The sequence below is a fragment of the Adelges cooleyi genome, unplaced genomic scaffold (assembly GCF_023614345.1).
Source record: "Adelges cooleyi isolate 19-005CV unplaced genomic scaffold, UGA_ACOO_1.1 ACOO_flye_CR_arks_rails_tigmint_CR_PRNA_23, whole genome shotgun sequence".
Taxonomy (NCBI): Eukaryota; Metazoa; Arthropoda; class Insecta; order Hemiptera; family Adelgidae; genus Adelges; species Adelges cooleyi.
In genome coordinates this window covers 5932653-5957338 of record NW_026095893.1, presented here as the reverse complement: position 1 = coordinate 5957338, position 24686 = coordinate 5932653, and the positions used below count along the sequence as shown (strand labels likewise).

At 30.1% G+C, this 24686-nt stretch overlaps 4 protein-coding genes across 8 annotated transcripts; 2 read left to right on the top strand and 2 right to left on the bottom strand.

The window, feature by feature from the left end:
• Positions 1–176: 176 nt before the first annotated feature.
• On the bottom strand, positions 177–6700 carry LOC126835391 (splicing factor U2AF 50 kDa subunit). The gene is made up of 11 exons (XM_050567948.1): positions 6514–6700; positions 6160–6402; positions 5007–5134; positions 4820–4936; positions 4587–4749; positions 4485–4526; positions 4354–4409; positions 948–1070; positions 670–825; positions 441–605; positions 177–378 (listed from the first exon to the last, which is right to left on the bottom strand). Exons 1-11 carry the CDS (start codon positions 6527–6529, stop codon positions 247–249), a joined length of 1341 nt encoding a protein of 446 aa, XP_050423905.1. The 5' UTR covers positions 6530–6700; the 3' UTR covers positions 177–246.
• Positions 6701–6851: 151 nt separating this feature from the next.
• Positions 6852–12168, top strand: LOC126835385 (transducin beta-like protein 3). The gene is made up of 15 exons (XM_050567937.1): positions 6852–6952; positions 7023–7133; positions 7493–7544; positions 8871–9111; positions 9177–9519; positions 9594–9766; positions 9990–10183; positions 10254–10502; positions 10558–10741; positions 10804–10925; positions 10998–11156; positions 11217–11382; positions 11443–11667; positions 11754–11884; positions 11966–12168. The coding sequence occupies exons 2-15, from the start codon at positions 7108–7110 to the stop codon at positions 12143–12145; spliced, it is 2445 nt and encodes an 814-aa protein (XP_050423894.1). The 5' UTR covers positions 6852–6952; positions 7023–7107; the 3' UTR covers positions 12146–12168.
• A 2489-nt stretch (positions 12169–14657) lies between these two features.
• LOC126835389 (uncharacterized) lies at positions 14658–17942 on the top strand. 2 transcript variants are annotated; one of them, XM_050567944.1, is made up of 12 exons: positions 14658–15005; positions 15200–15372; positions 15432–15529; positions 15652–15789; positions 15894–16001; positions 16070–16204; positions 16276–16357; positions 16435–16535; positions 16612–16700; positions 16767–16869; positions 17157–17285; positions 17396–17942. In XM_050567944.1, exons 1-12 carry the CDS (start codon positions 14751–14753, stop codon positions 17527–17529), a joined length of 1545 nt encoding a protein of 514 aa, XP_050423901.1. In that variant the 5' UTR covers positions 14658–14750; the 3' UTR covers positions 17530–17942. The 2 variants fall into 2 exon arrangements, with proteins under 2 accessions (XP_050423901.1, XP_050423900.1); XM_050567943.1 differs by having other exon boundaries at positions 14660–15005; positions 15852–16001; positions 17396–17940.
• A 487-nt stretch (positions 17943–18429) lies between these two features.
• Positions 18430–23789, bottom strand: LOC126835387 (polypeptide N-acetylgalactosaminyltransferase 35A-like). Of its 4 annotated transcripts, none has more exons than XM_050567940.1 (12): positions 23663–23789; positions 22621–22835; positions 22406–22547; positions 21395–21561; positions 20487–20620; positions 20158–20402; positions 19979–20096; positions 19691–19843; positions 19391–19633; positions 19212–19313; positions 19011–19142; positions 18430–18702 (listed from the first exon to the last, which is right to left on the bottom strand). In XM_050567940.1, exons 2-12 carry the CDS (start codon positions 22823–22825, stop codon positions 18565–18567), a joined length of 1779 nt encoding a protein of 592 aa, XP_050423897.1. In that variant the 5' UTR covers positions 22826–22835; positions 23663–23789; the 3' UTR covers positions 18430–18564. The 4 variants fall into 4 exon arrangements, with proteins under 4 accessions (XP_050423897.1, XP_050423896.1, XP_050423899.1 ...); XM_050567939.1 differs by lacking the exon at positions 23663–23789 and adding an exon at positions 22900–23133; XM_050567941.1 differs by lacking the exon at positions 23663–23789 and adding an exon at positions 22900–23127 and having other exon boundaries at positions 18431–18702; positions 22627–22835.
• Between the last annotated feature and the right edge of the window lie 897 nt (positions 23790–24686).

The following is a 24686-nucleotide window of genomic DNA, read 5'->3' as shown; positions in this document are numbered from 1 at the left end:
TTGTACGCAATTACTTTCTATATTTGGTTAAATACACATATCTTTTCAATTACCTAATTCAATGAACTGTAAAAAAATTGTTGTAAAGCATTATAATGGTTAATAACAAGATTGATGTATTTTTTAAAAACTTAGGAAAAGTACTATCATTAATAGGAGATAACATTAGTCTCATATTTCAAATTTGTGAATGTTATATTAAAGTAAAAACCTAAAATATAAATTTATGTAGCCAATTAAGTATAACTAAAACTCCCTTCTGTGATATTTGTCTGGTTCCATGAATGATGTAACCACAACTCGGTTATTAAATTTACGGCCTGCCAAGGCCTGTTGTGCCTTTTGACAATCAGCCACTGCATTAAACTCGATAAATACCTATACACAATTGAAAAAGTTATTATAAGTAAAATGAAAAAATCAAGTAAAAAGTGTATTACTTTTCCGCAACCAGGTACGTCAATTCCTTCAATTGGTCGTGGAATTTCTAATGACCGTACTACTCCATACTTGTTACATTCTTCCCGAATATCTTCTAAAATATCCTCGTACTCTTCTTCGTCTTTCAGTTCATCAGGTGTAACCATGTTTAATAAACACAAAACCTACAACATAATTAATTAATATCATTTTTTAAGTTGTGTTGTTTAGTGTTTAAAATTCCTTTACTTCAGTTGGAGGTCCAGCAGTTCCTACAACAGTGAGTCCGGGAACTTGTATGGTAACAGGTACTTGACCAAGACCTGGGTTTTTAGCTCCTATGCTTGCTCTTTGTACTATCAATTTTTTCTCACCCAACTGCATACCATTTAGACCCGCAATTGCCTAATAGCGATCAAAATTTAATGATAGTTATTAATATTTAAGGATATAATATAATCTGTTTTTTTTTTCATAAACATATTTCTGACATTAATATTAATTATTATATTACTATATATAATTACCTGATCAGTCATTACAACATCAGCATACTCACAAAATGCATAACCTTTACTCAGACCAGTGGCAGCATCTTTAACCAAATTGAACGCTTTTAATTGACCAAACGACGTCAATAATTCTTTTACCTATTTTCATGCCAATAAATAAATTAGTATTCAATTTGTGCCTTAGAAGAAACTAACTTCTATTCATATTAGCATGTATAAATACCTACTGTTTTAAAGTTTTATTAGCCTACAAAATTAAAACTATAAAATAATATATATCTTTTTAAATTTAATAATAATATATTTCATTGAAACGCCATAAGCAATTTAAAATCAATGATTACCAACTGAATTCTTATACAACAACATCCTAATTTTTTTTAAATAAATAATATTTCTAACATAATAAACTAAATCTCAGAAAATACTTCATAAATACATATTGTTGAAACCTTCAACAAAGATAGGTATTCTTTTAAATCTTTCAGGGCAGTAATTCATTTTTTTTTAGCCATTTAAACCTCAAAGATAATATTTAATTACAACCTTTATAAAGAAGTTACTGGTGTCCGTGTTCCTAACAATGAAAAAATGTTGGTTTAAAAAAACTGAATTATGTTTTTATTTGTTGGAGATTCTTAATTACAATTGTACAGTACATTATTATATATTATATACACACATATATTATTAAAAGCTATTTTATCGCCTATTTACTGATATGAAGTTTTGTTTATAAATAGTTTAATATGATAATATAACTTAAGTTGTATTATAATTAAATATTAAAATATTTTTAGTCTTAATTAAATTGTGTCAAATTTGCAAAAGTATATAATACAAAAACACAGCTTAGTTAATGCACAATTACAATGTAATTTGTTTAAGTGGAATTTCCATTTCTTAATTTTCAAACAAAATAAAAAATAAAAACATATGCAAAACTTTACTTTATGTGCTTTTGCAAAATTTGTTTGTACATAGATTAATTAGATTCCCTTTTAAAACCGTTCTTTATGATCTAGCATAATATCCAAGTACATTTTATTTACCTATTTAAAATTTGAACTATTTTAAGTAACTTAAGATACATTTAATGCTTATATTGGTATAATTTTTTTATTACCATATCAGAAGATGTATACTTATTATTACATTTTGCATGTCATTATACCTGGAGAAAAGTAAAATAATGCAATATTATAATACAGAGTCCGCCATAAAGAGCTCCTTGATTTTGGTGGCGCGTAACTTTAGGTGTGTAGGGGGTACAGTAGTGGGTACCACGGGCTTTGTATTTGTTTACACGTACCGTTTTTAGTAAATAACATGGCATGGTCAGGAGTGCATCACTGACCACAAAGGTGTTTTATAATTTAACTATTTTTGTTTTATCTTTCATTATTTTTAAAAGCATGCTCTCACATATGCCAAATTTTAACTGAACTAAATTTTAAGAACACATTCACCAAAGCATTCTAAACAAATGTCAAAACATAGTGGTTAATAAGCTAAATAACAAAAAAATTAAAATCAATGATTTTAATAAATATTTTTTTGGATATAATTTTATTGGGATCTAAATATAATAAATCTTTCTTAGCTCAAAGTAAATTACTATAAAATGCAAAACATTTCTATTGTATCCCCGGGGAAAACCTTACTATAAATAAAAATATATGGTGATGTTTGCTTAAATATTTTGGCCCAATTAAGAACTTTTAGTTGGCAATGCTAAACTTTTTCTAAATTAAAATACTAGAAATGATTTTTAAAATATACATTTTCATATTTTTGCAGTTTATTAAGAAGATGGAATAGGCAAGTTTTTGCAAAATCTTAATTTAAAGTTTACACTGTAATATATACTTAATAGTTTAAGAATAAGTACTGTTCTTTGGTACTAAACTAATTTTTCAGCATTCTTGACAGATTTAAAAATGTTTTTCTTCCATTTAAACATAGCTATGCAGAATGCGTTTTACTTAATCAATGTTGGGTTAGAGCAAAAACACCAGTTATGATTTGAAATGAATGATAAAAACATTTTTAGAGACAATGGCATTGTCGTAAATTGTTTTATCCAGTACGCACAATAAACACACACAAAACAAAAAGTGTGTTTTGATACTATGAGTACTACTCTAATTACAATTCATTTACAATTAATTTGTATATTGAGCCAGCTACATCTAAACTCATAAGGAACTTACATACATTTTTAAATATTTTTATTATTTATGGATGCTTGATGAAAACAGTTATTTTTTACTTTTACGATAACTTTTTTCTGAGCATTTAAAAAAAAATATGCCATTGTATCCAAAATGTTTTTTTCTTTCTTTTTAATCGTGATTGGTTTGCTCTATAACCATCATGGTCTGAATAAAACGTCATTTATAACACAAATAATAGCCATTTTTGTTTAAAATTGTTTAATGGTTCCATAAGGCATTTTTATCAACTTTTACTTGATTAGTTTTTTTTTTTTTAATATTTTAATTATGAAACATAATCTGTAATCGTATGACAACATAAACTTATGTTTAGACAGCTCACTTTTTTACTGCTAATTAAGTTAGTATTAATCAGTCTAAAACGTTAACAGTATACATAATATGTAGTACAGATAATTTATTAAAAATATGACAACATACCTCCTCCAATAAAAACAGAATCCTTCATGAAATCAATTATATGTATAAGGCTTGTAGAGAGACTTATTGGTATATTATAAAATCAATGCTTATGGGTAATGATATTATGATTGCTATTTATAATCTTAATTAAACATACTATTAATTTTAATAAAAATACTTTATTGACATAAAGAACGGCTTACCACCCAGGGTGTTAAAAAAAGTAACCTATTTAATATTTCGAAACACCACTTGCCTGTATGTCGATTTGGACAAGGCGACCGAGGAAGCAGATGTATCAGTTTCATTTTTCAACCAATAGTACCCTAGCTAGGGGCAGGGGTATAGCAGAGGAACAATTATTAACAGCTTTTTTTTTTTTTTTTTTTTTAATAAAAACTTATTTTGTTTTGTTTTTTTTTAATTTTTTTACTTACATTTTTTCAGACAGAAAGAAAAGTAAATGTATTGCGAGCATAACGAAAAGCCAATAAAAAACTGGCAAGGAGAATCCATGTTCTTACGGCGACCCTAAATAAATACCCCAGGTCCCTGCAAAGCTAAACTTCTATGATTTAATACACAAATAGGAAAATCATTTTTCTGATAATAATACAAAATAAATCTGAAAAAGGTGTGCTGAAATTAAAAAAAAATTAGCATTTAATTGCTGAACTTCTTCTTGTTCCATGTTTTGCTATTGACCTAAATGTACCTCTGCTAATGATGGACTAAAATGCTAAAAATAAAGCGCTAGATATATTAAAAAAAATACTTCTTACCTGATCGTCATTGAGATAAGCAGGAAGACCACCAATAAATATTTTGTGTGGGGAATCTATAATTGAGGTACAATTTTAACATTGTGTTTTTATTTTGTATTCATTATATTTCATTAAAACAAAAAACTTACCTGGAACTGTACCAAGACCAAATGAACTGGAATCATATTTCACTAAACCAAATAAAAAATAGTGTTAATACGTAAAACAAATTGTAAAGTTAAACCTCATACTCATGTCTAATGTCATTCCAGAATTATAATTGGTAACAGGGTTACTTTCTGTCATTCCAGGTGTCGGCTGATAATCATGCGGACGTCTTATTTTCAAACTTTGACCTTTAAAATTTATTCCATCAAAGGCCATTGCTTGAGTAGTTTCATCTATAGACCTAAACTGCAGTTATAATTTTAAAAAATCATTAATTATCATTATTCTCTCTGCGTGGATAATAAAAAAACTATACCTCCAAGAATGCAAAATTTTTATCTAAATTTATTTGACACGCAAGTACAGGATTACCTGCAGCTTGAGCCAAACCAGATAGATGCATTTGTTGGTTGAAGAATTCCATCATTTCATCCTATAATAATTTTTTTTTTAATGTTAAAATGTAGCAAAAAAAAAGTGTTAGTTTACATCAACAAAAATACCTCAGTTACACCAAATGGTATATTACCAACATACAATCGCCTTGCTTGTCTCGTAATTGTGGATCCAACCACAGGTACAGCTGTTTGAGGTGTGTCTGGCATTGTATTTGCTGGTATTTGTCCAGCAGCTAATAAACAAAATGCATAATTAAAAAAAAAATATATTAAGTTATTATGTTAAGATGTATTTAATTTATAGGTCAAAATGACTTTAATAAGCAAGACCTAAATAAAATAATGTACAGGGTGGCAGTGAATGAAAGACTACATTTTTAATGGGCGCCATAATTTTAATTTTTGAGGTAGAGAGGTGAAACAAAAAACAATTTTTTGAAAATTCAGTGAAGTTTTATTGGATATGAAAAAAATATTATTTGGAAAACAGAATGTCCGATAGATGGCGTTCTTGCACGGAGATACATTCTTGGAGGCGCTCGCCGGTAGCGGAGACCGAAAAAACTCATTTCCACTTGGACGACTACGTCAATAAACAAAATTTCCGGTAACCCAAGAGAATTGCACCAATAGTCTCTTCACATTGGAAAATTAAATATGACATATGAATAAACAATTTTAATTTCGAGTAATTTTTCGAGAGATTCTCGACTATGAAAATGTCTCGATTACTAATAATTTGATTACGCCCATCACTATTAATTAAGAAATCGCATAAATTTACTTTACCGGACACCCCTTTTTTTACAATTCTACATTTCTAGAGTGGTAAGTTAGGTTAGTTTAGTCCTTTATGCAAGCTATTTTTTTCCTCTAGGGGTTTGGGGGCGTGAACTCTCATCCAACGAAGAGTCCTGAAGGTACTCGAATCAGCTCCCGAACCCAGCAGCCGTAGGAAGATTATATAGTAAGGATTTACTAACTTAGAGCTTTAAAACTTAAAAAAATGATATTGTTGTTCAATAGAATATTGATAGTACATCACTGATAATATTAAAATAATAATCAGCAGTGTGCACTTGCATCGCCGACAAATGCATGGTACGACGGCGTATTATTACACACGTGGAAATATTAAAATTTGAAGTAGCCATAGCTTTAGAACAAAATGAGTCCACCTAATTCCGACTTCAGTGAAAAAAATACCATATGGCAAATAAAAGGGTAGTAAAGTGAACTTGTCCCAAAATAATATTACCTTGCATAGCTTTATATTGAAGAGGAGCAATGTGTTCAAAACCAGGAGGTGGAACATCCCAATACAGTGAAGGCTTCCTACGTCTAGATTTAGTCTTAGGTGATTTGGATCGACTACGTTTACGTCCCTCACGGCTTCGTGATCTATGTCTTCTATGGCGTTCACGATCTCTTGAACGTGAACGCCGACGCCTTTCACCCCGATCTCTGTCACGTTCTCCACGATCTCTATCACGTTCCCTTTCTATAAATACATTAAATCTTGATCATTTGAATGATGAATTAATTTAACAATACAATAATAATAAACATAAATTGTTTAGCTGCTTTAGAAGTAATCGTAAGTTGTAAATACCTTTGTCTTCACCCATGGCGGACTTTGTAATATTTAAATATTCAAATAACTAATAAAATGTAGTTCAAAATAAATAACTTGATGAATAATAAGTCTATAATGTAATATTATACAATGCTTAAAACAAATAGAATTCTCTTGCGCCGAACACCCAACACACCATTAGGCCATTTTGTACGATATTGGATATGTACACAATATAACCAAAGACGTCTGAGAATGAAGAAAATGTGAAACCTAAAATGAGTTACCACAATATACCATAGTAACAATAACGATAACCATAACAAATATCATAACGATAACGTTTATCATAGTAACCCGGAATCCAGTTAAAACACGTGCACTTTAACACAGACCGTTCACCAGAGGGATGCCGGATAAGTGACTACTAACTGCTGACGATTGACCAAAGACCAAGACGATTGACCAATGAAGGGTGAAGCTGTGAATTAGTGTGAATTGTGATTTTCTAAACTTCCATATTGCAAAATTATTATTATTTTCAGATAAAATAACAATATTTGGAAGCATGTATTTTTAAATTTGTATTAAATTAGTTCAAGTTATTTGTCAGATATTAAGCAAATCATTATGTCTTCCATCAAATTAAAAGAAATGTAAGTCAAATGGTTGCTTAATTCCCCTTTACAACATTTAGTCTCATATAAAATCATATAGCATTTTTTTTTTTATATTAAGGTGTGCCTTGGCACACACTGAAGTTCCGCCTATGCTCATAAGGTTCTATATAAGGATAGTGATCTTACTATTGTAATTAGGTTGGTTAAGCACCCTTGAAAAATTATACATTGCCGCCACCGTTACATTGCACAGTGTTTTGAATTTTTTAACTTAATTTTAATTGGCTTTTTTCATATTTATTTTGCATAAAACTGTTTACAAACAATTTTGCATCTCCATAATAAAACTTAAACTAAGGTATGACTAATATATAAACAAATTGTATTTTTACTAGATTCAAACCAGAATACGTTCAAAAGGAATTTTATACTGGAGGCCATATTGAGGTAAGTAGTTTTATTTATTTAGTGAATGTCTACAGTCTTAACGCTATAGCACATACAATATTCTTCAAATTGGTTATAACCTAGCTCAAAAATAAAACGACCACGAAAGGCAAGGTAATGTGGGACATCAGCATTAACCAACCACTGACCTAACGAGACTAAACCTAGCCTTCCGCCTCGCCCTTCAGTTCAGTTTATTTTTAATTAAGTAAACCTATATCTATATAAAGCAACTTCCTACGTCTATCGGCTCTAGGGGCTGACTCAAGCCCCTTCAGGACTCTCAATAAGATGAGGTCACGCCTGCATTAATAAAGTTAAGTTAGGTTTTTAGCGTTTATTATAATACATTTTTTTATTACATGTTTTGACAATTTCAGACATTGGTTAGTGCATTGTCTACATTGGCAAGCTAATTTCTAGTCAGCTGTCTTATGAAAATAAACCTCATAAAAATGTTCTAAATACAAAAAACCGAAACAATTCTAGTTAAGCTAACTTTCGATATTTAAAAATTTTTTTTTTCAAAATGTGTGTTTTTGCATGCTGAATTCAAATCTGTAATCAGAAATTGTCGGACTCGTGTAGTTCAAAAGTTACAGCTATTTGAAGTTACAGTATATCGTAGCGCATAGCACCGCACGGCGCGGTGCGGCGAGCGGCAGACTTGTCGTTGCGTGGCGACGCGAATCGCAGTTCGTGTTTTTTTCTTAATTTTTTTAACTTACTCAACATTTTAATTTGACTTTACTTTAAACCTGTTACCTCCTCCTAGACTGTAGCCTGCAAACCTAGGATGTTTTTAGTTTAGCGGAGCGAAGCGACGGTGCCGAGCGAGCGAGTGCCAAAATACTCGGTGACCTGCCGTACGATAATAGATCAGCAATATAAGGAGGAGGTAACAGGTTTAAAGTAAAGTCAAATTAAAATGTTGAATAAGTTAAAAAATTAAGAAAAAACACAAACTGCGATTCGCGTCGCCGCGCATCGACAGGTCTGCCGCTCGCCGCGCGGTGCCATGCGCAACAATATACTGTAACTTCAAATAGCTGTAACTTTTGAACTACACGAGTCCGACAATTTCTGATTACAGATTTGAATTAAGCATGCAAAAACACACATTTTGAAGGAAATAAAATTTTAAATATCGAAAGTTAGCTAAACTAGAATTATGCCAAAAAACCTGTTAACAGTTATTTATTAAGTATTATATTTTTGTACATAACATAATTTTTTATACATATTTTATTAGTCTAAAATTTGTCACACAAATCATAATTTAAAACAATTTATAACTTATTTATCTATTTCAATATGTTTATATAGTGGGCTCCAGATGGTAATCATTTGTTATGTCAATGTGGCCCGAGAGTTTCAGTATTGGACATTGAAACTACTACAATTGTAGATACAGTACCTAGACGTACTAATTCAGTTAAAACTGGTGATGAAGAAGATGAAGAAGATGAGTCGGCTGATGCTGTAATAACATTTACTTTAGACCCAACTAGTAAAAATCTAATAACATCTCATAAAAGTGGTCTTTTATGTTTTTGGGATTGGACTGGTAATAAACTAAAAATACATTTTAAATTATACAATTGTCAAATAAAATAAAATAATATTTTTTAGACAAAAAATTACTTAAATCATGGCGCCATCTTCATAAAGGGCCAGTTGTGCAATTAGCGTCTACAAGTGACCAAATGATAGCATCTGGAGGGACTGATTCTATTATTAGATTATGGCAAGCAGATAAAGCACATTGTTTATATGCTTTGCATGGAATACAAGGGGTCACAAGTGTTATAGCATTTTACCAAGTATCTGATACTGAACGATGGTTGTTTGCTGCGGATGATGTTTCAGAAATACATGTATGGAACTGTAATAAAGGCAAACATTTGTATAAATTGCAAGGGCATTTTAGTACTGTTACAGGAATAGCGTTTTATCATAATCAGTATCTTATAAGGTAACATTATTTTAGTATACTTACTTTTTTTATTATTTATTGTTTACTAATGTTTTTTTTTATTTTGAAAACAGTTGTGGTAGAGATAAAGTTATAATTCTTTGGGATATACAAACAAAAAAACAAATAAAAACTGTAGCTCTTTATGATAGTATTGAATCAATGGCCGTACTGCCAAAAACCTTTTACCTTCAAGGAGTTCTGCACAAATCGACAGGAGTTTGTGTTGTAGCTGGAGGAGAAAATGGTAATAGTAGTTATAGCGATATTACATTTTAAACATATTTAACACCGTGTGGATGATTTTCAGATATATCCGTATCAGTGGTTGTTAACTGACTTTCTGACTGCAAAGAGTCCGAAACTTCAGTTAACAACCATTGACACGGATTTATCTGAAAGTCATCCACGTGACATTTCAACCCGTGAAAGATTCAACTCATTCATTTTTAACACTTTTAATAATTCAGGGAACTTGCACATATGGGATATTGAAAATAACAATCCTATTTTTGAAGAAAAAAGTATTGTCAGTGATTCAGACAAATCTGTAAAAAGTATATTAAATGTCATTTATGATGAAGCTCGTTCTACATTAGCAATATGCTATGCAAATAATTCAGTAGTTTTACAAAGCTTTGGACCTAACCATTCTGAAATAACAGTAAGACAAAAAATATAAATAAAATACAAATTATATATTAAAAATGTATGTTTTGATTTTCTGTAATAAGTTGATTGGTTCAAATGATGAAATCTTGGACATAGCCCCACTGGGTAATGAAAGTAGCCGCTGTTTAGCTGTAGCTATTAATAGTAATGATATTTATTTATTTCCCTGGCAAAAGAAAAGTATCAAAAGGGATGACAATGTTGAACTAGAAAAGGTTGAACTTGGGGTTTGTTGTAAGAGGCTTTGTGGTCATAGTGACACTGTTCTATGCTTAGCATCTTATAAAAGTACACTAATTTCTAGTAGCAAGGTTTGTACTTATCCAAATTACTTAGTATAATTTATTAAGTTGTTTTAATGTTTAGGACCATAGTATAAGAGTTTGGTGTTATTGTAATGTCACAAGAACAGCCAAGTGCATAGCAATTGGTTCTCGGCACACTGGTGCAGTAAATACTATAGCTATATCGAAATCTATGGAATTTATTGTCTCTGCTGGCACTGATACTACGATAAAACTATGGAAATTACCAAAAGTTATAAAAAATGGTAACTATTTTAATTAAAATATAAAAATTTATTATTACAATTTTATATTCATGTTATATTAGATAAAGAAGAAACTCTGAGTGTTAAAATAACTGAAGTAGGTCATGAAAAAGATATCAATAGCATTTGTATTGCACCAAATTATCTAACTATCGCATCAGGATCTCAGGATAAGTTAATAAAGGTAATTTCTTGGTTTTGGAATAAATGACTTTAAAAAATTTAATGATACATACATATTTATATATGATTTTAGGTTTGGTCTGCAAACGATCTTTCATTGCTTGGAGTGTGTCGAGGTCATAAACGAGGTGTGTGGTGTGTTCGTTTCTCACCCATTGATCAGGTATTATTGTCATCGTCTGCAGATACAACAGTAAAAATCTGGTCTATGGGCGACTATTCTTGTCTCAAGGTATTTATAGTAATAAATTATATTACATTAAATTTATTTATTTATAAAATTAAATTTCAGACACTAGAAGGCCATGATTCATCTGTATTGAAATGTAATTTCTTTAACCATGGTACTCAAGTAGCTAGCTGTGGAGGAGATGGACTTCTGAAAATTTGGTGTTTAAAATCAAGTGAATGTCTTGCTACACTAGATAAACACTCCTCTAAAATATGGGCAATGTCAGGTACATGAAAACAACATTATCTTTGAAAGTAAAACAATTAATTAGCATGATTTTTGTTAGATGTGGATGATGGATCTATTCTGATCACGGGTGGTGCTGATTCAAGATTAGTGGTGTGGCATGATCGTACAGAAGAAGTAAAAATTGCAGAAGCAGCTGCACGACAAACAAGAGAAATGCAAGATCAACAGTTACAAAATCTACTGCAAAATGAACAGTTACTACCCGCACTTAAAATTTCTATTAAGTTAGGAAGGCCAAATACAGCTTTAAAAATATTACAGAGTATGTTAAATATTCATGATTTTTTTGCAATACAATTGCTGTGTTAGGTTAATTTAACTTTGCTAAAATTTTCTGGTTTTGTATAGAGTTGTCTAAACAAGGCCAAGGACAAGATCTTAAAATAGTATGTCAAAATATAGATATAGAACAAAAAGAAATTTTACTAGATTACATTTTAGATTGGAATACTAATGGAAAACATTGTCTTGCAGCACAGGTATTTATTTAGTTATAATATACTGTTTAAATAAAATATATTCTATAATTTAACAGCTTTCAACTCTTTAATGTTTTTCAGCTAATCTTAAATGTTCTTATGAATGACATAATGACTGGAAAAATAAAAATAAGTCAAGAGAAATTGCAAGGACTAATAGCATATAGTGAAAGACACTTCAAAAGATTAACTTCAATTTTAACACAAACACAATTTCTGCGTTATACTATTAATTGCATGGCACCTCATTCTTCTGTTTAATAAATTATATTATTTCATAATAATGACTGTTTTTTTTTTAAGTTAAATTATTATTTATTAAAATAAATAGTAATTTATTTTACATGCTGGATCCATAGTAGATTTCCTAGGCATAAAACCAAACTGTTCTTAAAATACTCATGTCTCACTTAAATTATTTTTTGTTAATCTTCATGCTATGACTCATCAATGCTATTCCTTTTCAAATTTTCACATTCTTGAATTCCCATAATGCCTTAAAATATAAGTAGTATAAAACTCTTCCTCCACTCTTCTATTATTTTCCTTATTTCTAGCTCTTATTAAAAAAAATATTACAGCCAGCTTATGCTTACATCCCCTAACATTAAAATGTTGTAGGTTTTTTTGGCAATTTTTAAAATAAAAAAAGTTAAGAGTATCCACACTTTAAGCAGATACATCAATATATGGATATGTCTGGCCTAAATCGATTTACTGGCAGCTTTATCAATATTTAACATTTATCATAAATCAATTTCCCTGGTTCACCAGTAAGTAAGTGCCTAGGTACCTAACAAGCTAATTTGACTATCCTTATTCTAGGAAACATTAAAAATATATAAATTACAGCACATAGACGGATAGACCTGGTGATTTGCTTTTCTTAGAAACGTCTCAACCCAAAATAAATCTACTGCCTATTGTTTATTCTGCAATTCATAATTCTCCATAATTAGTCAATAATTCAAACTACTATCGGCATTGATCATTTAGGCAACCTTACTTTAGGACATATTCAGCCTAGACCTAAGGTAACTCAAATTTTAAAAGATTATTCATTTTGTGTCCTAATTATTCCAACAAAAATAATTTATATAAAACGCTACAAAAAAAAAAATTTTCACAATCTATATATATAAAAATGAACGTATGTGTGTGTGTGTCCTTTATGTATTAGTACACAATTAAACCGATCGCCATGAAACTATGGGAAGTTGTTGAGTACACTCCTGCGAAGGTAACTGGCCTAGTACTTTTTGAAAATTCCACCCCTAAGGATGGCCTCAAACAGGAATTTTCTACTTTAAATACGAAATATTTTTCGTTGCTAACCCAAAATAAACACTGTAACCATGGTAACCACGGTACTCGAGCTGCTAATGGTTAGTGATGATTAAAGGAACAGGCCGATTCTGGGGACGCTATTAAACATTAGGACTGGGACCCTTGAGTAAGAGGAAGACATAATCAATATAATGTAATGTACATATTATGTAAATCCAAAAAAAAACCAAGACGGAGTATGCTAAAGCTCTATAATACAACCTGGAGACTGAAGTACCTACTGAATTTTTTTTATCTAGTAATAATTTTACTCAGCAGCCCTGGCAAACTAAATCCCGGGCAACGCCGGGTCCAGACAGCATGTTTATTTTTAAAAACAAATTATTCATAATATTTTTAAAAATAGGTATTATTCAAATAAAAACTATTCAAATAACTTTTTCACAATTTATTCACATTAAGGGGACTCTACATCTGCGTATTTTTGGACGAAAACAACTCATTCTAGTTCAAGCGTACTGTTCTGTAAGTTTTTAAAAAATATTTGAGTTCTTCAAAGCATTTTCAAGGCATCGTTCGTGGAACAACTTTATAATGATTTTCTGTTAGTTAATAATTTCAGTTGAAAAAAGTTAAAAATTGCATTATTTTTATATTGTAATAATTAACTGAAAATAATTTTATAATTGTGCTACGACCGTGCCTTGAAAATGTTGTGAAGAATTCAAATCATGTTCAAAATAATGAGTTGTGTATTTCGCTTTAAAGTATTTGAACAAATTGCTTGAAAGTTATTCGAATAATGTATACAGCTCTGCTTGCTACTTGGTAATTAAATGGACATATGGATTTCTAAATTGAGAAATATTTATTCAAAGAACCGATTTTGTTTAGTTAGAATATATTTAGCAATGAGGTATAAATGCAGAAATTAAATTTTGTAACAGAACAGACATGTCTATTTTAGTGGCCTTAACCATTTTTAGGCACCAAAATCTTAATTTTAACCTATTTTTAGATATCTGGGAGATGAGGTCTAATATATCTGGGTTATAAATATATTAAATACAATTTAAATTTTAAACTTATATAAATATTGGTTTATTATTGTACGATCAGTTGGACATACTTAGATAATTTTTTATCTAAATAATTTCGTTATTCAAACACCCAAGTTCAAATTTATGTCGAATAATATTTTTACATCTTAGATTTGGTCGAATAAAGAAATTATTCGAAAGAATCAACTTAGATTTGGTAAAATTAAAAAAAATATCCGAAGAAATTGGTTAATATTCGTTTTTCGAATATAAAATACCCAACTGTGTTCAAAGTTCAAAGTTTTCATTTGGATTATCGATAGGTTTGATTTTTTTTAAGAATTATATTGATTATTTTTGCTCCATTCGAGTTCAGTCTTGAAAGTACCCAGTAAACCACGAGAGGGCGGCCAGGTCGCGATGATGAGAAACAATATAATATTATCGATTTTGAATTTTTACTTTAGAGCCACTTAGCTGTGAGCCCTTCGGATTTTCAGTGCCTTTTGACTTGTTCGTACATACGACTAACACTCTAAATGGCATCCGTTTCAAAACGCGTATCGTCGTGGTGCCTACTCTTAATAATGGTACATGCCACAGTTACAGCAGACCCCTCTGCTGCCAATTGCGCAGATCGTTTTGACATGCACAACGACAAAATTATAAGGACCAAAGATTCCATAAAGTTGGGCGCAAAATTCATCGATGTGGTTGAACAGCGTAACCGATTCGAATGCCTAGACGTATGTTGTCGTACCTCGAGGTGCGATGTATTTGTATTCGAGGAAAAAGTAAACGTTCTGTTATATATTAAGTAGTTAAAACTTAATAATGCACTTGACCCGTTGAGTATTATAATTTAATGAATTGTATAACAGTTAAAACAAATTGATTTACGCCAATAATAGTAATGACGAATTTTAATCATGGATTACAATTTACATACAAAGCGCACCATACTTATTTAATGTGTAATTATTTATAGTCTCCAGGTACATGTTACCTCTTTGAATGTGGTCCATCAGACGATTTTAAATGTAAATTTACCACCCACAAAAACTATAGTAGTGCAGTAATGTCGTTTAGGCCAGCAGCGGAACTGGAAAATCAAATAAAACTTACCCAAAACGAGCACGAGCATGAACTCACACAATTAAAGTAAATAAACCCATTTATAATATTGATCTTTTATATTTTAATACTATTAATACTTACAGAAAATCATCTTTAACTGTTTTTTCAACAATTTTACCTGCAATTCCAGCATTAAATAAAGAAACAGAGATGACTGTGCCATTAGACAAGCATTCACAAAGTAAGAAATAAATAATATTATTATTTAAATAATTTAAGCCACTTTTCAGCAGATAATCAAATATATGTATTATTTTATTTAAAATATTTTACTTTACTTATTTGCTTAAAAATAATTTTAAGGAACACGCTGTAGTAGAAACCAATTTGAATGCAAGACATCAGGTGAATGTATTGCGATTTACAACGCTTGTGACGGAATACCTCAGTGTAGCGATGGCAGCGATGAAGCAGTCGAACTTGCTTGCCCGACCACTGCGAGTAAATTATAATTTTCAACTTATTTATTTATGTTATTAAAATAAATGTGGAACACAAATTAGGTAAACAAATGATCCCTAAAGAAATAAATTTTGGTATGCAAGGTATTAACTACCCACAGACCTTCCCAAATAAACCAATAGATGCTTCTGGACAGCAAATAAACCCGTCAATGCCGCAATATCAGTGGAAAAATCAGCCGCCCGTGTATAGTTAGTGTTAAAGTATAAGTTTTTTTTTGACTCTAGTCAATTACTTATGCTGACATTTGTTGTAAAAGGCTCAAACATAAACTATAATAATGGAAAAGGAGATCAGCCAACCTATGGAGCCAACTACATACCACCATCACAGTACGGTAGAGAAGGCGAAGGACTCAAGTGGTCAGGACAAGACGTAGCGCACCAAAATTACGGTGTGATATTGATATCATGGTTTTAATTCTTTTGAGTAATTATTATTTATTTTAATGAAATTGATTCACAGGAAACAATAGAATATTTACACATGTAAATGGAGGAGTTATGCCCGACTATAACCAGCCACCAAATAATATAATCACAAATAAGTATATAAGCTCTTTGAACATCAAGTTCCTACATAAATAATGTATATTTATTTGTAAAATGAAGAAAATCATTTCAGTATACCCAATAGAATTTATAATACACAGTCTGGAACTAATATGGATCGTAACTTTAACCACATGAACAATATGAATCATGAATTTCCTCGCTTCAACACAGGTAGTATTTACATGTTCTTAATGTCTATTTAAATATCAATCTAAATATAAATTCTTGGCAATATTTTTTATTTTAGGTGGAAAAGGTACATTTCAAAATAATCCTGATTATTACTATGAAGATCAAAGAGCTAAAATTGAACAACTAAACAATATTCCTCAAATTGTAAGTTTAAAACACTGCCTATATATATATATTTTTAATAAATTATCTTTGGGTTATATATTTTAGGATCAAAGAATAGTTCAAATAGATGAGAAGAAACAAAGAGTATCAGAGAAACTTGTGCAAAAAACTATCATTAATGATACAACTACTCAGATCACAACAATAGGTCAGATTTGTTTTGTATAACACATAGTTAATAGAACCCAACAATAACGATATTGTAAGGTTGGAGGGATACCCATGACACAGTATTTTGAGTTCTATTAACTGCTGTCTAATATCTATTGAGATTTGAGCCCCTTCTCACTCACCTCTTCTCTCAGCTATTTGGGGTAGACCATCCAAGTCCTTACCCTCTACTCAACTTGATCATCTGTAACTCATATTTGTTTATACGTATATTATGCATAATTATACAATATAATACATATGCATTTTACCATACATTTCTAGATCCTCATTTGCATCGAAAATCAGAACAACCAATAACAGCTGTTACAGATATTCATGAGACCTATTTTGAAAGCAGCGATGATGGTTATGCTATAATTCCTAATGGAGCATTCATCTCACTCACACTTGGTAACATACGAATAAATTAATAACAGTCTAAATAATATTTAGATAAACTAACTATGTATATACAATTGACTGATAGAGGCATAACAACATAAATTTTGAATTGCTTTTAGGTATAATTGCAACTAGCTTAATGATTTTAGTTATTAGCTGCCGTCTTCGAATAATGCGAAATCGATACCGAAAAGGTAGTAAACAATCGTATTCTCACGATGCGGATTTCCTAATCAATGGCATGTACTTATAAATGTGTTAATTTATTCATATACTATGTGAATTCTTAAAAAAAATGTTAGGTTTAAATGGTGTACCTATGATTATTTATAATATTTTAATTTTTAGTTATTCAAATAACTAATATCTTAATTATTGAGTAAAAATGTAATGTTATTTTTTATGTACTCTTGGCGATCAACAATTAATTGAATAAATGTTTTCTATTTGATTTATTTTTTTTTAAGTAATGTATTAAAAACAATAATTACAAAACCATGTGCCCGCCAGGACAAAATTAATGGTGGAAGCACTTATGTTAACTGAGTCAGCAAAATCACATTTTTAATACATAATTAGATTAGAGTTAAAACAATAAGGGTGAGTATCATCAAGAACCGATATTACCCTCATTAGCTTGTGGAATGTCCGATTTTATTTTTAAAAACCAATTGTTCCATTTAAAAAAAAAAATTGACATATACTACAATTCAAATTTGTCAGTTTATTAGCTAAAAAATAAAAATATTTAAACTTAAGCAAATGTTTTTTTATTGAATGAAATTATTATCTTTTATCGATACAAATATTGGTCTATTCTATCAACTACCCCTTCAAAAATAACAACTTTGACTGTGATCAGCTGTTTAGTAAACATCAAATAATATTCTAGGTAATAAAGTTTAAAATAAAATTCTATTTTATATTTTCTAGTTTAAACAGAACCTATATTTCTTAATACCAATTTTTTTTTGTTTAAGAAATGAATGGTACAGTTTTTTTTATAATTATTTATGTCATAACATAGTTTCTTGAAGAATACAACTTGCATGCAATTAACAAGTCCATTTTTCATAAAAATATTTTTATAATTTATAAACACAATACATTGGAATTTGTTTTTTACATATACAACTTTTGTTAACACATAAATTAATAATATTTATTTGTATGCCAAAATTAATTAAGAGCAGAAGTAGTTTTGAATATTATTCCCAAGTAAACATAAAAGATTTAAATATACTGCAGCAATAAACATACAAAATCACATACCTATTTTTGTTTTATTCTAAATAACAGCAACTAAGTTCCATTTATTGTATGAGCTTTCATTGTTACAAATGTTCATTGTAATTTCAGCGTTTACCTTTTTTATGTCAACGCTCAAGCATGTACCAGCTGCTAGGTTGTACAAGGCTGTTCCAGTCTAAATATTAAAACAATAAATATTATATTGAATTTCATTACTAAAACACAATTTATATTTTAAACGGGGGGGGGGGGGTGTACTAGAAACCCTCAAATTTATGTTATTGGTAAAAAGTGGTTGTACAACATATTCAATACATGTTTATATGTATAATAATAAATTTGAAAGTATGTATGTATAAGTTATGGAAATATGTATATTTTTTCAATATATGTGTGTTGGCACACCACCAACTAATAAGTTTTTAAAAATGTTATATTCCAAAAAAATTCTTTTAAAATAAGTAGTATTAAAACATTTTTTACATTATCCGCATGTTTCCATCGTTGAGTACTACCCATTTCATTACATTTGCTTATTATTGGTTTTCCTGATGCACTGTCCAAACACAAAAGCTTTGACAATACCAGTTCCTCCTTATCTGTTTCATACCATACCTAAAATTGAGATTATTGTTTACTAAATATCTTAGAACTTCAATACGTGTCAATAAATTCATTATTTACCTGCTCCTTATTACGAATACAAGGTCTGAGTACTAATCTGCTATTTTTAGTTTCATGACCATTAATGGGATGAATACATAAATTTGTACTACTTAAGTTAATCTAAACAGAAAATATATATATTTTTAGATTCATTTATGTAACAAATTTAAATACATTTTCAGACCCAAATCATATACCATAAATTTTGCTATATAATTGCGAATTCGCTTGTTCCATGGTTGAAATGCAGGCTTATTCAAAATTCCTAACTTTTTGTTTAAACTATCAGCTTTATCAGTTGGTAACAACATTTCTGGATAGACATTTTCTAAATACCATTCAAAATTCTTGCATTTTAGTTTGGTACGTAAAGCTGTTCTCTCACTAATGTTCCCGTAATCCATATTGAGAAGATCCATTCTTTTATTAAAAAAAAATTTCTGTACAAAATATTGATTATTATATACATTTTAATTCAATAATTTCTTTTTAATTACCTTAAAGTCATCTAACCAAACATGAGCAAGACGCAATGAATTTCTAGCCATAGTGTCTTCATTGTTTGGAGCTGAGTATGGACGATGTTGTCGAAATACATGTCCAACACGTGAGCAAGGCTCAATGTAAAGAGAACCACCACACATCCATACCTTATTATAAATAAGTATTAAAAATGTAAATATTTCAGTAATAATTTAAATAAAAACCAAGAGTCATACAGATTAGGGTCTTACTCATGCAATAAAAAATGAAAAGAATAATCTTGGTTACTTAGTATTTCTTACTCGAAATGATAACTCTAAATTTTCACCACCCCAAATATTCATCCCAGAATCATATTGTCCTATTTCATTGAAATATTCCCGATTCACAGCAAAAAGGCCTCCAGCAATTGTAGGTGTTCTAAACAAACAATTTTGAAATCAAATTATTCAAAATACAAATTTTTGACAATTAAATTTACTTAATTGGTTTTATAAAATCGGTATCTGTGACTAATGTGCCTTTAGGTAAATTATCCCATTTGAAATGCAACCCCCAATTAAAACCACCTCTGACAATTGGAGATGACTTATACTCAAAGGTGTCTGGTTGTATAATATCAATAATAGGTGCAACAATTTGGGTTCGGTTGTCACGTACTCTTGTAAGTAAAGGTTGAATCCAATCTACATTAACTTCAACATGACTATCAAGAAATATCATCACCTATAGAACCATAAATTATGAAACAAAATAATGTACAAATCAATTTAATTAGTACTTTCTTAATACTCAACCATATCATTATACCTGGCCATTAGCTAAGTTGGCACCAAAAAGCCTTGCTCGTATAAGACCTTCTCTTGCATCAGTTTTTTTTAGGTAAACTTTCTCTTGTAAGTTTTTAGATTTAATGTATGAATTTACAGTATCGTGCAAACCGTCTGTAAAAATAAAAAAATAAAATTACGCACAATCATTAATATATTTTATGCTATAAATAATATATGAGGAGTAGCTGAGTGGGCAAAGCGAGTACGTGTTTGGTGCTCACTGTTGCCGGTTCGGCACTCGGTCACAGGTGTTCCATTTGCCGGACGAAAAATCGTCTGGTAAAAAACAACCATCATCCTCCTCTCCAGTGATGAACTAACAACCCGTTTCAGACACATACAAACACTAAAACACACACAATTATCATCTCAGGCCAGCATTAAAACTAAATACATTCTTTCTCGCCTACTATGTCACCACTTAATGCCATTACTCGTCTTGTACTGTCAACCTCTTGCCCTCTTCCACCATACTCATACTCTCTATATTCTGTTTTACTTCTACTAACCCTATAACCCTTAGTCCCTCTTTCCTTGATGTATTATTCTCCACTCCTCAGGCCATTGTTAACTTCTTCCAGATTTTCTCCAACCAAAACTATATCATCTGCCAACATAGTACCTTAGCCTGTATTTCCTATGTAACATCATCTATTACAGCAGAAAACAGGTGAGGCCAACACATTGCTAAGTTAAGTTGCTCATGCAAAAACTTGAAATTTATCAAAAAATAAAAGATTGCATACACTAAGATGATAACTAAGTTAGTTACAAAATTAAAATATTTAAACATAGCATTACATGGACTACACGTTTATTTGTAGCATTTATATAAAGCTACACTAACTATTCCATTGTTATAAACTTTAAATATAAATTACTAACCAGCATCGCTATAATCATCAATCAGAATAATTTCATGTAATAGATGAGGTGGTGTCCGTCTAGTAACTGATTGTATAGTTCTAAATAAGGCTTGTGGATGCTCATTGTAAAAACAAATAATAACACTTGCTGTTGGTAAGTTTTGTTCATATTTCTGGCTAGCACATCTAGAACAATAAAACACAAATGTGGGATATTATGCTAAAGCAAAACAACAGTAAAATTGTGTAATAATATAAAAGTAAAATAAAATGTTTATGGGACAATTTAGAGATTTTAGAAACCAAGGCCATTCAGGTACCGGGCCGACCCTGTTAAATGGTTTACTAGAATGAGTAGTTTGTTATTACTTATTAATTTATTTATTTATTACATAAATACAATTTTTAAAATTTTAGATGGTTTTTTAGTTGGAATTTGATAAATTGTGGTAATTTAATATTAAAATACCTTTTCAGCTTTGCATTAAAACTGAAAGTTATAGCCAAAATCTATAAAATCAAAAAATCATAGTTTTTTCTTTTTAAACTTAAAATTTACAAAGGCGTTTTTTCAATTTTTATTTCTTTATGACACATTAAAAAAAAAAAATCAAGCGAGTACACAGAAGCAATTTTTAACAATATGTAGCATATTTTATTTGATATTTAAAAGCACTTACTAAATTAACAAAAATTAAGATTTTTTATTACAAGTTAACTTTATGTTTTCCCCCCTTGAGTACACTTCTATTACATGATTTATGATAGTAACTATTCCATCCTTTTGTAGGGGATAGGTCTCTGTAAAGATAAAAAAATGTATTGTCAACAATTTGCCCTCTCTTTAGAATATTTTTGAGTAATCTATAAATTTACATTTTTCAATACTTTACGCCAAAGCCAAAGTTCTTAAAACATGTTAAATCAAGGATACCGAAAATATTTCTGTAAATTTTATTGTATAAATTGTAAATATTTTGTCAAAAATTAAATTTAAAAAAAATTTTTTATTTAAACATCATTTACTTACAGTTTATGTCTAGTATCAGGTATTGGATCTCGGAAATCACCTAGTCTGAGGCTTACCAATGCATTAAAACCATGATTTTTATAACCTTTGTCTCTGATTAGAATATCATTGTCAGTCTTAACTACTCCCAATCCTTTTAAATCTGAATACAGAATAAGAAAAATAATAAGATATATATATATACTGAATATTATGAAGATACGATAAATAGCTACCAATACCAAATATGTTCGTATTGTAATTCTTTAAATATTTCGATTTTTGTTTCTTCATATACTCATATGTGTTCTCTTGGCGTAAGATTTGTTTCTGTGGATAGTTGTCTGGGTTGGAATTAATTTTCCAATACATGAACAGACTGAGAGACCATGTAAATGATGTAAATAAACAACCAAACACAAAAAATTTGTAGCCGTTCATTTCTTAATAGCTTTGAAAATAAATTAATAATATAAATAAAATTAATAGCTATAAAAAACTAAAGAATAACTTACAGTTTATAGCTGGGTTCTTAGCTTATTAATATATTTAACAAAGTATTGTAGATATAATAATGGAGAAAAGTACTCAATTTTAAAATGATCATAATGTTCATAAAAAATTAGTACTAAATTATAAATTAAAATATCCTAATTCCTATGCTAGGTACTGGGTACACAATAATAATATTTGTTTAAAAACATTTGATTGCATATTATATACATCTGTATATATTATTATCCATCGAGATAAAGAATCTTTATCTCGATGTTATTATATCATTATTATTATATCTGTGATGGTTATAAACATATATTATTCTCGTGATAACTGTAAGGTTCTAATTCCCACCAAAATGGCGGAAAGTCGCTGCTTCAATCTTCTGTGTTGGTGGCATGTATAGTTAGCAATTTAGTTTATTATATTAATCTATGACTTATGAGTCGGATCTAGTCAGTAAGCAGTAATCACTCTTCACTAGTCGTAGGCCGTAGCCAGCTGCCGGGACTGGCCTTATAAAATATTGGGGGAACTTTCCCCTGGGGAAGATCAAGTATTGCCGAGTGCCGACTGAAAAAATGTTGTCTCGTAATCTCTTAAACTATGTAGTATGTTCAATATAAAAAATTCCTGTTTTTTTCTGTACGATAGTTAAGGTCCACTCAAATAGCTTAAGCAAAAAATTAAAACTTGATAAATATTAAAAAATTATTATAAAAAAAAATGGAACTAAAACAACACTTTGAACGTTCTATGCACAGTTATTCAATGTGTTACCTGTATATCGTATAGGACGTTAAAGCTGTAAAAATATAAGTCGTGTTCAAACTTATCAATCGGTAGCACGGCTCGTAGCATAGATATGTATTATGTATAATCTATGTATACATTATAAGTATGTGGTTATTTCCAGACCCGAGCCAAACCGAAGATTGATTTCAATTTGACGGACAAAAAAGACGGTGACGCAGCGTAGCATCTGATGGTGGCATCTGTGTTTTTCTTTTTTTGTCTGGACGGTGGACCCGATATCTTGAAACCTGCTGAACCTATTTCTTCGTGGAATAACTAAATAGATCAGAAATCGTACTTAAAAAATATAAGGTACTTTCCTAAACCAACAATTTATAAAGTTTACCCCTTCAAAATCAAGAAAAACAGCCAAAAAAAATGTACATTTTTTTCAACTTAGAATTACGGCGTTCGATACATTTTTTTTTAAATAGTAAAATTAGACCGAAGGAAATGGTTAAATGGGGCTTTTTTAACACATTATTATCATTAACATTGTGATACCTGTGTATTTTAGTTTCTTACACCTCCCACGGAGAAGCAAAGCTTGTGCGAGGTTAAGACTGTTAACAAGTACTATGTAGCAGCATACCGAAGCACTGGGGTGAGGGGCATCGAAAGTGTAGACGAGGGCGCTATATTTGACTATAGAGCCGGGACGCATCAAGAGAGCTTCCGGTATCTCGGTGGGCCAGCACGGCCCTGTATAAATATATTGTATAGCTATTCAATGAGGGGGAAATGTAGGCGATATTTGACACAAAATTGTTTTGTCCACTTATTTCATGTGCGCAAATTTAGCACCCCAAATTCTATAGCGTGACCATACAGGTAAGGTAAAAGTATGTCTAGAGTGTAACCCTATATGACTGCGAAACTTGGACAATTGGTACAGAAGAAAAATTTAAACTAGTTTTTGATATGTGGAGTTATCGATAGATGCTTAAGATTAAATTAACAAAAAGAATAACAAACGAAAAATTTTATTATTGTATAAATTAGGAATTTT